This window comes from Pongo pygmaeus, chromosome 21 (assembly GCF_028885625.2).
Source record: "Pongo pygmaeus isolate AG05252 chromosome 21, NHGRI_mPonPyg2-v2.0_pri, whole genome shotgun sequence".
Taxonomy (NCBI): Eukaryota; Metazoa; Chordata; class Mammalia; order Primates; family Hominidae; genus Pongo; species Pongo pygmaeus.
In genome coordinates, this window is record NC_072394.2 from 16,151,175 (window position 1) to 16,165,025 (window position 13,851).

A 13,851-nucleotide genomic window follows, 5' to 3' on the forward strand; every position below is an offset into this window, starting at 1 on the left:
TCTCTGGGTGTAGAATGTTAAGCCCTTTGCAAGAATTATTTCTGGCTTGGGGTTTTTTACTGCTTAAAGGAATGCTGAAAGGAATAAGATATGCCCACACAAAATACACTTTCAGAAAATATTGTATATAAAAGTTGTTTCTTCTTAATGTGACATATTTCTTAAAGAAAGTGCACTTCTTCATCTAAAGGATTTTTGTTCCAGAAATAAACTGTCCATGAAGACTCATTTTCTTTAAATATGTTACCCGGAGCCCTTGGACTATAAGCTATTATTGTTTTTGTAGGTATTGGACTGTAACAAAAAACACTGCCAACCACGTGGACTTTTAGAACGTTTTCTACAAGTAAAATTTCAGAATTATTGTACTATTGTGAGGAAATCAAACTAATATAAACAAATCAAACTAATATAAACAAACATTTTGAAATGTGGCACATAATAACAGATTTGCTAGCTTAGTTAACATTTCTAAAGTCATTTCCATTAATATGCCAAAAAAAACCCCAAGTTGAGAGAATTTTCTGTGGGTGTACTGTACCATTTTCATACAAATTTGTCTGCTCAATTATTTGTTCTTACATAAAATGTTTTAAAAATTAGATCTCATTTTCTAAAAATTCTTTTACAGCCCCTTGATAAAGGGTGATTCACTTGCTTCTTTAGTGTTTTTTCTCCGTGTGTGAAAGAAACTGGGGTTTTAAAAAATTACTATACAAAAGAGTCTAGAAAAAGTGCAAGTTTAACTTCTAAAACACCTTCTTATGAATTCATGTTGCACATTCAGAAAAATGTTCTAACAATGAAGTGAAACACAATGTTTCAGCCCCAAGCTGTAATTCTAAAATCTCCAATTTAGAAGAGGTTTGGGGTCTCCGGTAACTATTTGTTTTGATCATTTGCAAATCGTGCTTTATCCATGTTATTTAATTTTCATTAATTATTTATAAGCACAAATTCTTCAGCTTTTAGTATTTTTAGTCCAATACCAGTCATTTATGAGTAAATTGAGCTGTGTTGTCACATCATGACAACTAGTATTTTAAAAACACACCAAGCCCTGTATAAACTAATGAAAAAGAAATGACCACTTGACTTTTAGAAAAAAGAACTCGTTTCTTTTAAGTTATATTTAAATATCCATTTGAAACATAGGAAATATAAATCGGCATATTAAAGAGTAAATACATTATTTGTACAATAAAACACCAACAAAACCAGTGCAACTCCTAAGTTCTAAATATGGTGGAAAATTATATTTTAGTTACGTATTCCTTATATCTTGATCACAATTCATCACCTTTCTTCTTGTCATGCTTTGAATATAGATTAATTGATGTCAATTTTAGAAATTTTACTTGTTTGTTCTAGTACTTTATCAAGGTATTCAAATTCAGACAAGAAAATACCTCAAAGAGAGTAAATACCATGTTTACAGAAGGATAGGGTTATTTATTTTCTCAGTTAATTTTGGGAGACCAGATTTCATATACAAATAGTATACAACCTTTCTTTCTTATGGTGAGCTGCATCTTAGGGGGGAAAATCCTCTTTTAGGGTAACATACAAACACTCGCTTGCCAAATAATCATCAAAACATTTTGAAATCAGCATTAAATTTAAAAAGCTCCATCAATCCATATAATCAGTATTTTATTTTGATTCCATTGCTCTATTACCTAAATGGCAATAATTCCTCTAAAATAATGTTGCTATGTGTATGATCCACCTTGAGCTACAATTCAATTTACTTTCAATCAAACATTAATGAAATTGCACTTAGGGGGCCCTTCGAAAATTAATCTCCCAAGATAAATTCCACTTCAAAAAAGACTCATTGTTAAAGCTGGGTTGATTTTTATAGTTACAAACGCCAACAAAGTTTCCAACTTTGAGAGCTGTAGTTAAGAATGCCGTGTGAACTTCTCCACTTTTCGCGTCATTTAAGAACTTCTAGGAGGAGAAAATCACCACCTCAAAGCCTCGTGGCATAATGTTACACTACTCGGTTTCCGGGCTGTCGCTGTCCCCCGCCCCCAGCAAGAAGTTCACAGCCTGCTCCTCTCTGAGACCGGTTCGTTTTGAATCGCAGTTTACACGCGCGCGTCGGTTTTCGCATGCCTCCCCCATCCGTTCTAGCAGTTTCTTGCAGACCCTTCGGCTGCACCAGGACCTAGCCCCGGGGCGCCCTCGCTGTCACCACGTCCTGCCATAGAGCAGGTTGGCGCCCAGGACGCCGCCGCTGTACTCCCCGGCGGCCGCGTCCAGGGCCGCCAGGCCGCCCCCCGGGCCGTGCAGCGCGGGTGGGCTGGGCGACAGCTCCTCCAGCTCAGGTGCGGGCGTCGGGGCCGGCGGCTGCGGACCGGCCTGGCCGGGGGTGGGCGTGCTGGCGCCGTTCTGGCACGGTTTGCCGTCCTTGACCAGCACAGGCACCGCCACGCGGCGCGGGGACGGCGGCGGAGGCGGCGGCGGGCCCAGGCCGCCCTCCTGCTGCAGCTGCTGCGCCGCCTTGTCCTTGGCCTGCCGTTTCATCTTGTACCGGTGGTTCTGGAACCAGATCTTGACCTGCGTGGGCGTCAGGTGGATCATGCTGGCCAGGTGCTCGCGCTCGGGCGCCGACAGGTACTTCTGCTGCTTGAAGCGCCGCTCCAGCTCGTAGACCTGCGCCTGCGAGAAGAGCACGCGGCGCTTCCTTCGCGGAGCGGCTGCCGCCGCCGCCGCGTGCAACGGAGCCAGCGACTTGGCGGCGTCCGCGATGCCCGTCAGCGACCCCATCCCGGCCACATTCACGCCCGCCGACGGCCCCATGAACCTGGAGACTGGGGAAGAGGCCCAAGGGGGAAGGCGAGTGAGCTCCAGGCCCGCCGGGAGTCGGTCCAGCCGCCACTCTCTTGACGCCGCCCGGCCCTCGCTGAATCCCAAGACCCCCTGAGCGCCGCGGCCTCCGGCCCCAGCACGCCCCGCGCGCCCTCGGTGGGTCCCAGGGCACCGCGCGCCCTCAACGGGTCCCAGGACGCCGCGCGCGTTCCCGGTCAGGTCCCAGGACCCCCCGCGCGCCCAGGGTCCCCGGAAACCCCGCGCGTCCCGGGACGCCCCGCGCGCCCGCTCGGCCCCAGGACCGCCTAAGCCGCGCGCACCCCGTCCCGCGCCCCCGCGCCCCTCGGCTGTGGCGGGAAACGCCTGAGCCGCCCGCAGCCCCGCGCTCCTGGCCCCTCTCACTTGACGAGTAGCGTGGGTCCGGGTTGGCGCCGTACCAGCCGGTGGCCGCGCCGCCCCTCATGCCGTCCGTGTAGGCGGGCAGCTCGCCCATGTTGCCCAGGCCGCCGTTGCAGTAGCCGCCCATGGCGCCGTGCGGGAACTGCGAGACGCCGGGCGGCATGTGGTAGGTGGCGGCCGCCGCCGCTGCCGCTGCTGCCGCCGCCGCCGCGGCCGCCGCGTTGTGACCCGCTATGGCGTGAGAAGGCTGCATGCCCGCTACGGTCGCCGCCTGCGAGGAGGGCCCAGGGGGCGGCGCGCGGTAGGCGGCGGCGGCCGCGGCCCCCAGGGGCGCCCCCAGGCCGGGTGGCGCGCCGTCCATGGCGCCGCCAAACTTCTTGTAGGTCTCCTCGATGGGGCTCAGGATGTCGGACACGGAGAAGGGCGTCGTGTGCTTTGGGCTCAACGACATGGCTCGGCGAGCGGCCAGGTAGGGGGGCCCGGGGCGCGCGCCGGCAGGACGCGGCGGCCGCTCGTCGCCGCCACCTCGGCCGCGGCAGCTGAGCCTGTGACGAGGAGTCGGCGGCTCGGCGAGCCCCCCGGGCTGCGGGATCTGGGGTTTATTTTAGTCCGGCGCCAGGTTTACGACAGACTCGGGGGGCGGAGCAACATCCCAAACGAGCAAACAATGGTCATTGACATCTTTTCCTCTCGCCCCCCCAGCCCCCGCCCCATAATGGAGGCAAAAAAGGTAAAAGGGGCAGTTGGGTGTTTCTTGTAAAGATCACTCCCCGTTGCTTTTCCCATCCTTCGCTCCTCCATCCGCGGCCGTTACCCCAGCCCTCGAGCACCAGAAATAGAAACTCGGAGGCTGGCGTCGAGGCTAGACATGGATTCCGCGCCTGGCCCCGTCCAGACCCCAGTTTTCTAAAGTGACTTCGCACCAAAGTCCGGTATAATTGCGGAGTGGGGAACGTGCTGCTAAGTTTGGGGGGAGGGTGTTGCGGGGGCTCGCTTCATCCTCTCCAGTTATCAGCCCCTCATTCTCTGCGTCACCTAAAGTGTTAAAAAAAAAAAAAAAAAAAGGCTCTTGGGTCCCACCGTAAGAGCGCATAAAGAGAGGAGGTACAATGACCGTCCTTTGCCATTGTAGGGCTCCCTAATTTATGCGTTTTTAGACCCTTAAGCATCATTTTCTGGGCAACCAAACGGGCACTTCCAAATTAGCTCAAAGTATCCAAGCCCAGAGAAGAGAGAAAACACACATACACTGATAAATACGCAGATGCTACCTTGTAAGTATTCTGTTTTTCCTCTGTGGGGATGGAGATTGAACAAGGGAAAGAGGGGGAACATTTTTATTTCCTCAAATGTTTCCTACTGAGTTTGCACTTGTAAAGTTGTTTTTTCTGCTTTCTTTCCCTTTGTGTGTGTTCTTACTCTTTCTCTCAGTAAATATCTCTGACTTAAGTTTATTCTCCCGTCACTACCATGATCAAAAAGAAGAGGAAGACAAAATATCAAAACTTCCAAATATTTCTAGTTGTTCGCAATGGGTCTTTTTGTTGTTGTTGGAAAAATATAACCTGTTCAAGCGATATGAAAATGGATGCAGAAATCAGGTGAAAATTATAGTTTCTTTGGAAAAATACAAAACCATAGATAAACAGATTTTTAAAACTTTGTCATCCTTTGACTTGCAGTTTTACCCGAATACTTAGACATTATGAACTCTCTACTAAATACTGAACAAGACAAAGCATAAGACAAAAGAAGTGTGCAAAGCATATTGATTAAATTTTGAAAACAATCTTGCAGCAATAATAATGATAACGAGAAAACGAAGATAACACTTCTAAGTTTTCCTGGAAACTGGAGCAGGAGAAAGAAAAACAAGGAGAGTGCTTTCTTAAGCAATATTTTATATTTTTTTCCAGAAAAGGGTGTGTGGAAACGATTTAAGTTTAACCTGACAGTACATGTCTTGAAGGCAAGAACAGTATTACATATTCCTTTTTCTGTTTGCTTTTAGCCCTTTGGTGGAAATGTTCTCCATGGTTTTGTTCTTATGATTTTAATAATTGTTTTATTCATCTTAGTATAGTTTTGCAAAGAAGCTGCCCTTTTTAGGGGGGAAAAAGCCATAGGTCACCTATGGGAAGGAAGTGACAAACGAATGTTAAGAGTAATGTTTTAATATACTGTAAAAGTAAAATGCAAGGTTACAGGAATTGTTTACAGACATCAGTATTGACTTAGCAAGATGAATATTGCTACAGTTTTAACACGATGCTACTTTTACAGGTCTTTTATGAACTTGAAACACATCGGCTAGGTCTTCATCCTCACCTGCACTGGAATTACCTACTTAAAAAAAACAAACTAATGATACACAAAGAAGCATTTATGTATGTATTTAAACACTTGCTGGGATCCTTCTGAAAACTACAGTTTGGATTTTACGTTTCTGGTTTAGTTTAAATTGTATTGTTTACTTGTATGTATTAGCTTAAGTAAAATAATAGAAAGTCATTTCAAACGTTTCTCAGAGACAACAGGGTAAGTAAAAAATAATTGTGTTATGACATCTGTGAATATAAAAGTTATTTGTGGCCCATTATATTTTATTTTTCAAGTTCAAACGTATTTCAAAAATGAAACCGATTATCATAATCTCCATATTCATTAGTTGTCCAAATTGAAAGGTGTTTACAATTTTAATTTTTTCCAAATGATTATTCTGTTTTCAGGCTATACATTTCATCTCATATAATTTTCTTTGTAGAACTTTGACATAGCAGTTAAAATCAAGTGGTTGTACTACAATTTTTGCTTATTTTGTTTTTCAACTGCATTGGGTCCTGTTATAAGTGCATATACATCTGGAATGCTTCCATCTTTAAATTAAAAGCACTTTATCACATCTGAAGGTTCTCTGCAGAGAGTCACTTTCTGACTGCTTAGGAACTTGATAAGCCAAATAGTATTGCATCACTATAGGTAAACAGTTCTGGGAAAGAAAAATCTACAATCTTTGACATTTCTTCCTGTCAATTGTTTGTACCTCATTCTAGAAATTACATATCTTCATGCCGGAAACACTATTTGGATGTGTGTGGATGATTCTGAAAATTGATATAGTCTGAAGGATGTATATGTACATTTATATACAGACACAATATAACCCAATTGATATTCCACTGAAGCTTTGTATTCATCTCATCAGATTATCGTGTACCTAAATTATGTGTGGAAATTTATACTTAGTAGATTCTCAAATATTATTGACTAAACTGCATTTCACAGGAAATGTATTTCTCAGGAGTGTTTTCTCATTGTTTTCCTTAAAAAACAATGCTGGCACCCAGCAAAATAATAAAATTAAAAAATAAAATAAAATGCAAATACTACCTAAGGGAATACAGTGAAAAGAATTGGTTCTCACTTTCCAATCCTTCAAGCCTCCTAGTTCTTCGCCTCAGAGGAGTTTGGTGTTACCTGTTTCTTTTGGAATGGCCTGTCCATCTAGAAGCATACTACCATTTTACATACAAAAGATTGCATGCTCTATGTGATTTGGTACTTTGCCTTTTTCATGGTTTAGGTTTTTATAGTTTCACACATTACAACATTGAAAGCAGACTAAGATAGGCTGTGGCAGATACAGAAATTTTTTCTAAACAAAAAGACAAGATTTTTCTAGACAAAACACTCCTGGCTTTCTGGCAAAAATGTGGTATTTGTTGAAAATCTCTGATGTGTTAGATAGCCTTAGTGCCAAAAATATTTAGCAAAAAAATTCTAAAGAAAGAGCCTTCTGCAGTTTGGATTTGCTGTTGGCAGGCAGAAGCTCAGCGAAAGGGACCTGAGAGGAGTTGAGAAACTTCTGACATACCCACTTTGAAGTGGGGGTCCAGCCAGTACTTAGAGGGAAATATTGTTTCTCTAGGTGGTGAATAGGTTTCCAGTGGGTCTTGTATTTCCTCATCAAGACTAACTGTTTGAAAATATAACTTTCTGCTTGACACCCAAAAATGTAAGTGCCTTTTAGAACTGAGACACTTGCTACATTTGCAATTAGTTTAAACTAGTTGTGAAATAATTTGATTAATGAAAGTTTTATATTGTGGAAGTAGCCTTAAAATATTGTCTTTGCGGTTGGGAAGGAATAAAGAAACATCTTAAGGATACTAGTATTTTGCAGCAAAATTTGAGGTTATAAAGAGGAAAATAAAACTGCCATAGAGATGAAACACAAAGTTTATTTGAATTATTTTACTTTTTTTTTGATGAATTCATCAGTTTCTGAGATCTGGTTCTCATTTCTTTTTAGTCCCTTTATAAGCCTTTTTCCAATAGTGTTCATTTCAATTATTTTAAATGTCTTACAATAAGTTTACACTTGCATTTATAAGGCTTTGTTATTTCTATGTGACACAGTAATCCTTTCATATTTTCTTCACAAAATACGAACTGGCAGTTTACTCAAAAAAATCTTGTGATCCTTTTCCTGAGATTCAGATATTTTAGACTGAAAATTGTTTTCTGACCAATGATAATTGGTATCAATAAACATATTTTAAGCTAACGCAATTATTAGTACAGTGTGAGAATGAATAGTAGGTGATGAAGACATTTTGTTGTCAAAATTATTATAATATGGTCCAATGAAATGATTCCTCCTCCCATCCCCCTAAGGAAAAAAACAAACAAGAAACCTCCCCTTCTAGGGTCAAGCTGTAACACTAGTTTTTACAGTCAGAGTAGAGAATAACATTGGGCTATGACAGGGGAGTAAAAATAGGGAAATTATCCAGTATGTCCCAATTCTCTCACCCTAGGATTAGGAGCTTGAGCCACAAATTCAGATTTTTCTATGTTAAAAATTATTTTTTAGAGTAATAACATGTATGGGAAAAACTGGCAATATTGAAATATAATTTTTTATTTCTGAATTACAAGTTTATTGTATATTTTGTGTATATAGAAGGTTTAAAATATTTTAGAACATAGTGGTATTTCCATTGAACAACATTTTTTAGGTGTTTTGGAATGTCATTAAATGGCTGTTTTATAGGAAAAAGAATCCTCTGAATTTTAAGCAAAACTATATTTCTGTTGGTTATTTTGTGAGAGGAGTTAGTTTTTCTAAGTGTTCTACCATGTTTCCAACACAACCTAATTAGAGTAAATACACAAAGCTTTTAAAAATACTTATTTTATAACTTCTCACATACTGTCACATTTTTCACATCTGAGATTTAGTGGCTTTAATGTAAACTCTTTTTCTCCTACAAGCCTCATTAAAGATGTGTCATCTTACATTTACAAATTACTTTTTAATTATCAAGGAAGGTATCAGTTTTTAACATCTGGGCTGAGTAATTGGGTTGTTGCCACCAACACTTACTTGAAGGAGAACTCCAATTTTTGATGTTTTGGTAAATTGATTATTAGGTTGTTGGATTTGGTAATAAAAACTTTTACTGTGTACATTTTAGAAGGAACAGCTATGACAATATAGTAATTAGAGAATAATTTGGTCAATTTTGTCCCCTTCTGTGTACTACTAATGTTGAGGGAATAGTTGACAGGTACTTGTATTCACATGTATCTGTCTGAATTGTAGGTTGAGAATTGTTCTTAAAAGGAAGCAATAGGCTAATTACCTCATAAATCAATGCAAATTTTCGCAGATTTTAAGCAATTTGTTGCTTAATAATTTGCATTAAAAAGCTTAATATGAAACAATTTCATTAATCTACTTTATTCAGACAGTAAGTGCCACAAGGAAAACCTGACTAATAAAGTTGCCTTATAAGATTTTCTCAAGTAAGAAAACCAAAACCCAAAAAACCTAATAAAATGAGAGTCTTAAACCACAACAGACGTGTCAGATGGACTTGAAAATTACTGATTATTGTCCCATAATATCCAGTTTGTGAAATAAATTGTGGGATCTGGCTCTAGTAAATCTAGGGTTTATTATAAAGTTTTTAAAAGTGAAGTACTAAATGTAAAAGGCAATTTGATCTTGTCACTGTGTAGGGAATTATGTAGGGGTAATACTGAAAAGGTAATTCAAACTGGTGTTTGTACTTTTAGAAATCATGGAAATTACACAAAAATGTCACAAACCACAGCCATTGGAATTTGGCCCAATATACCAAGCCAGAGAAATGAGAATTGCTTGAGAAAATCGGAACCAGCTTAAATGAAAGCAGCTTATCATTGGCATGTAGTATGTCTTTTAAAATGTGTAATTATCGAACAAAAGGAAAATAGAATATTTGGAGTAGATTACCTCTTCAAAATCAAAAAGCATATACTATGTATCCAAGATAAGTTTTTAAAAAACTAAACCATAAAAAATGGCAAACTTCAATGAGTGAAAAATTTTTTAAAATAACATATTCAAAAAAATTTAAATCAAATTTATATTTTTTAAAGTTCACTTTTTAATGAAGAACTAAATCTTGAACTGTAAAGGGTATATTAAGGTTAAATGTTTTGCATAAGTTATTGTTCTAGGATTTGGATAATAGAATAATTTACAAAGCCATTGTTTCAGTACATTATATGTTTACCATTACAAACATATAAACAAAATACTCTGAAAGGTCTGAATGGAAAGTATTATATGAAATTTTATTTTTCTATAAATATTGAGGTATATATATAATTATTTTTTGTTTTTATTTCTTAGCTACGTCTGCTGGAATGAGATGTATGATGATTTAGAGTTGGTTCTCTTAAGTGCAGTATTTCTTTAGGATAATCAGTGATAGTGCATATATGATTGGGCTACTGTTGTGAACATAATTGATGGCAGAATGCCTTGATGCAGCTCTTACCAACAATTTATGGAGACTAAAAGGGTGGTAGAACTGGTGGGTTAGAAATTGCTTTCTGAAGAACTGGAGGATCGAAGAGAAATCTGGGGTTTCCAGTGCCCTCTGAAATAATTTTTACATAAAACCCAGGTTTAGTAGGTACAATTGTTGTTGAAGTGCGCTGCTCATGAAAAGAATTTATGTGGCAGAAAGAGATTATTTGGTCATGGATATTGTATGAACAAATCAGGGCTTCTGTACCCATGTTAAAGGAAAAATGGAGAATGTTCTGTATATTTAATATGCACATGTGATTGTATTTAACTTTATAGGTAATAAATGATACAGGTAAACACACTTATGAAGATCAAACACGTTTCATGTCCAAGAAAGTCTAATCACGAATCGTCCTTAGCTTCCTGTATATGGATTGTCCCGTTCCATGTGTTCAAGCAAGATGTATCTCTCTCACATAGATATTTTTACTTAGAGACTCAAGAGGACTTATGTAAGGCAAAAAAGAAAAACATAAACATTTATTCTTCCTCTGCCTTGATTCATAAAAAATCCGAGGCAGTTTATATATAAATATATTTGTGCGCTTTAAACATTTAGTAAGACTCAAGACCTCATAAATAAGGATCTTATAAAAGAGTAGGAAGTTGAGATATAAGTTGAAAAAACATCAACTAAACAGGCTATAAAGCCTACTGAATTCCTATAGTTGAGCCTCACATTTGGATCTAAGCTTCCTCGTGGTCAATTGAAAAATTCAGTTATATTTTCCTTGCATTTAGGAAGAACACCCTCCCAATACACACACACATAGACTCAACATTTCTTAAGGAAAGAGGCATTTCCTAATACTCAGCTCTAAAAAAAAATTTGTCACAGGGCTTCATGGAGGGAACACTGAATATAAACATCTTAATAGTTCTATAGCAGATGGAATTATTTTTAAATATTGGCTTGTTATAGTGGCCATTCCTAAAAAGTCTGAGACCTCAACATCGAATCATCTCAATTAAGGACTTTAAGGTTTAGGAACAAAATATGGTTCAGGTTTGTAGCCTTCTGATTCGGGAATGCTTCATACTTTAAAAAAATGACTTCATAGATCATGCCTATAATCCCAGCACTTTGGGAGGCCGAGGCGGGTGGATCATTAGGTCAGGAGATCGAGACCATCCTGGCTAACACGGTGAAACCCCGTCTCTACTAAAAATACAAAAAATTAGCCAGGTGTGGTGGTGGGTGCCTGTAGTCCCAGCTACTCGGGAGGCTGAGGCAGAAGAATGGCGTGAACCCGAGAGGCGGAGCTTGCAGTGAGCCAAGATTGCGCCGCTGCACTCCAGCCTGGGTGACTGAGTGAGACTCCGTCTCAAAAAAAAAAAAAAAAAAACTTCATAGAAACCACAACATTGTTTGATATCCTAGTTATTAGAAAGTTCTGATACTGAGGCTAAATAGGTCACCATAATTTGCAGGTAACAGTCCTAGATCAGTTCTTTGATGCCGAACTGTAACTCTAGTTCTTTCCCACAAAGCACTCTAAATATAAGAGAATATTATATTATATTCTACCTATGTTTCCTCCTTTTCATACTAAAATCCTCCAGAGCAAAAAGATCTAGAATGAACACATACAATTATATTAACTAAGAATTTATTTAGTGATTACTATATGCTTAAGATTGTCTTAGTGCTTTAGAAAACTGAGGAAGGAGCCCCTCTGATATTAGAGAGAATAAACTTATTCCTGGCATTCATATCCTGACGTTGAGCAGCATTTTAAAATTATATATTGATGTAGTTTGGATGCTTAACCCCTCCAAATCTCATGCAGAAATTTGATCCCCAGTGTTGGAGTGGGGCCTGGTGGGAGATATTTGGATCATGGGGAGGCATACGTCATGAAGGGCGTGGTGCCTTCCTTCTGGTAGTGAGTGACTGCTTCCTTTAGTTCTTGCAAGATCTGATTGTTTAAAAGAATCTGGCACCACCTTCTTCTCTCTCTTGCTTCCTCTTGCCATGTGATGCCTGCCCTCCTTCACCTTCCATCATAAATTGAGGCACTCTGAAGCCCTCACCAGAAGCAGATGCTTCTTGTACAGTCTACAGAACTGTGAGCGAAATAAACCTCTTTTCTTTATAAGTTGCCCAGCCTCAGGTATTCCTTTATAGCAACAGACTAAGGTATTCCTATATAGCAAATGGACTAAGACATGTATACATAGTATGTATTACTTTATGTACTTTTATGTACTATTTGAAATTATATGTTTATATCCATGTGAATATATCCTGTATATATATGTGTGTGTGTGTGTGTGTGTATATATATATGTCTAAAAGAAAATGCATGTCAAATTCTAAATAGTTGACTTACTAATGAACTTTTCAGAACACATCCCATTTGTAAGGTGGAGATAAGGCAAAAATTGTAAACATTACTAATATTTATTTATCTTACTAACATACTAGTTACTTTCATGAGCTTTATGTGTTTATCTCATTTAATAGGTACAATAGAAGAGAACTTAAGTATCATCAACATTGACAGTTCAAACATAAAAGTCTTCTAAATAGGAGTGAAAAAGAAATCTTAAAGTTATTTATGGCTGCTCTCCTACATCTCTACAAGGTTAATAGATGATGATTTATGCAATTTTTTTTTTAGACGGAGGCTTGCTGTGTTGTCCAGGCTGGAGTGCAGTGGTGTGATCTTGGCTCACTTGCAACCCTCACCTACTGGGTTCGAACAATTCTCCTGCCTCAGCCTCCCAGGTAGCTGGGATTACAGGCACCTGCCAGCACATCCTGCTAATCTTTTTATTTTTAATAGAGATGGGGTTTCACCATGTTGGCCAGGCCAGTCTAAACTCCTGACCGCAAGTGATCCGCCCACCTCAGCCTCCCAGAGTGCTGGGATTACAGGCATGAGCCACAGTGCCCGGCCTGATTTGTGGTATTTTTGAGTAGCTGTTGTTAATGAGACTATTCTTACATTGCCAGATGATTTTGATGACTATTTTAATTGGATATTTGTTTTGTATACATTTTCTTTATAAGGGCAGCAGAAGGTTTGGAAGTTTCAAGTGGTTAGAGTAGAGTTAATGGAGCAGTAATAGAAGGTGTTTCTTTCCTCTAGGTACTACAGTAATGAAGTAATTTTCATTTTTGCTTTTTTCTTTTCTTTGAGACAAGGTCTCGCTGTGTTGTCCAGGCTGGAATGCAGCGGCATGATCATGGCTTACTGCAACCTGTGCCTCCCAGCAATCCTCCCACCTCAGCCTCTGAGTAGCTGAGACTACAGGCGGGCACCACCACGCCCTGCTAATTTTTGTATATTTCGTAGAGATGGGGTTTTGCCATGTTGCCCAGGCTGGTCATACTCCTGAGCTCAAGCAATTCATCATCTTGGCCTCCCAAAGTGGTGGGATTATAGGCATAAGCCACCACCATGCCTGGCTTGAAATAATTTTCTTAGATAATTGAATAATATAGTTTCTCAGGTATAGTGACAAATATTTGTAGAACACTGGCATTGATTATTATTAACTCAATATTATTAAAATTACTGAGGTGATAAAAGCTTGTTGTAAAACAAATCAAATAATGTGGAAGTATATAGAGCAATGCTATCCAGTAGAAATACAATGTGAGCCACAAGTATAGTTTAAAATTTTCTGGTAGCTACGTTACACATAATGAAGAGAAATAGGTGGTATTAAATAGAAATAGATTTAGGCTGGGCACAGTGGCTGATGCCTGTAATCCCAGCTCTTTGGGAGGCTGATATGGGAGGATTGTTTGAGGCCAG

The 13,851-nt window shown here is 39.9% G+C and overlaps 1 protein-coding gene and 1 long non-coding RNA gene across 4 annotated transcripts in view; one reads left to right on the top strand and one right to left on the bottom strand.

Moving 5' to 3' along the window:
* Nucleotides 1-1,837: 1,837 nt before the first annotated feature.
* On the bottom strand, nt 1,838-3,794 carry NKX2-4 (NK2 homeobox 4). The gene is made up of 2 exons (XM_054468127.2): nt 3,220-3,794; nt 1,838-2,819 (listed from the first exon to the last, which is right to left on the bottom strand). The coding sequence occupies exons 1-2, from the start codon at nt 3,665-3,667 to the stop codon at nt 2,197-2,199; spliced, it is 1,071 nt and encodes a 356-aa protein (XP_054324102.1). The 5' UTR covers nt 3,668-3,794; the 3' UTR covers nt 1,838-2,196.
* Nucleotides 3,795-3,930: 136 nt separating this feature from the next.
* Nucleotides 3,931-13,851, top strand: part of LOC129022001 (uncharacterized) — a 49,058-nt gene continuing 39,137 nt past the window's right edge. Inside the window, exons 1-4 of one of the 3 annotated variants that reach the window (XR_008496188.1) lie at nt 3,931-4,490; nt 4,648-4,817; nt 4,899-5,603; nt 6,270-6,613. This is a non-coding gene — a long non-coding RNA (uncharacterized LOC129022001). Of the gene's footprint in view, nt 4,491-4,647; nt 4,818-4,898; nt 11,406-13,851 lie in introns of those variants that run through there. The other 2 variants (XR_008496189.1, XR_008496187.1) reach the window with 2 other exon arrangements.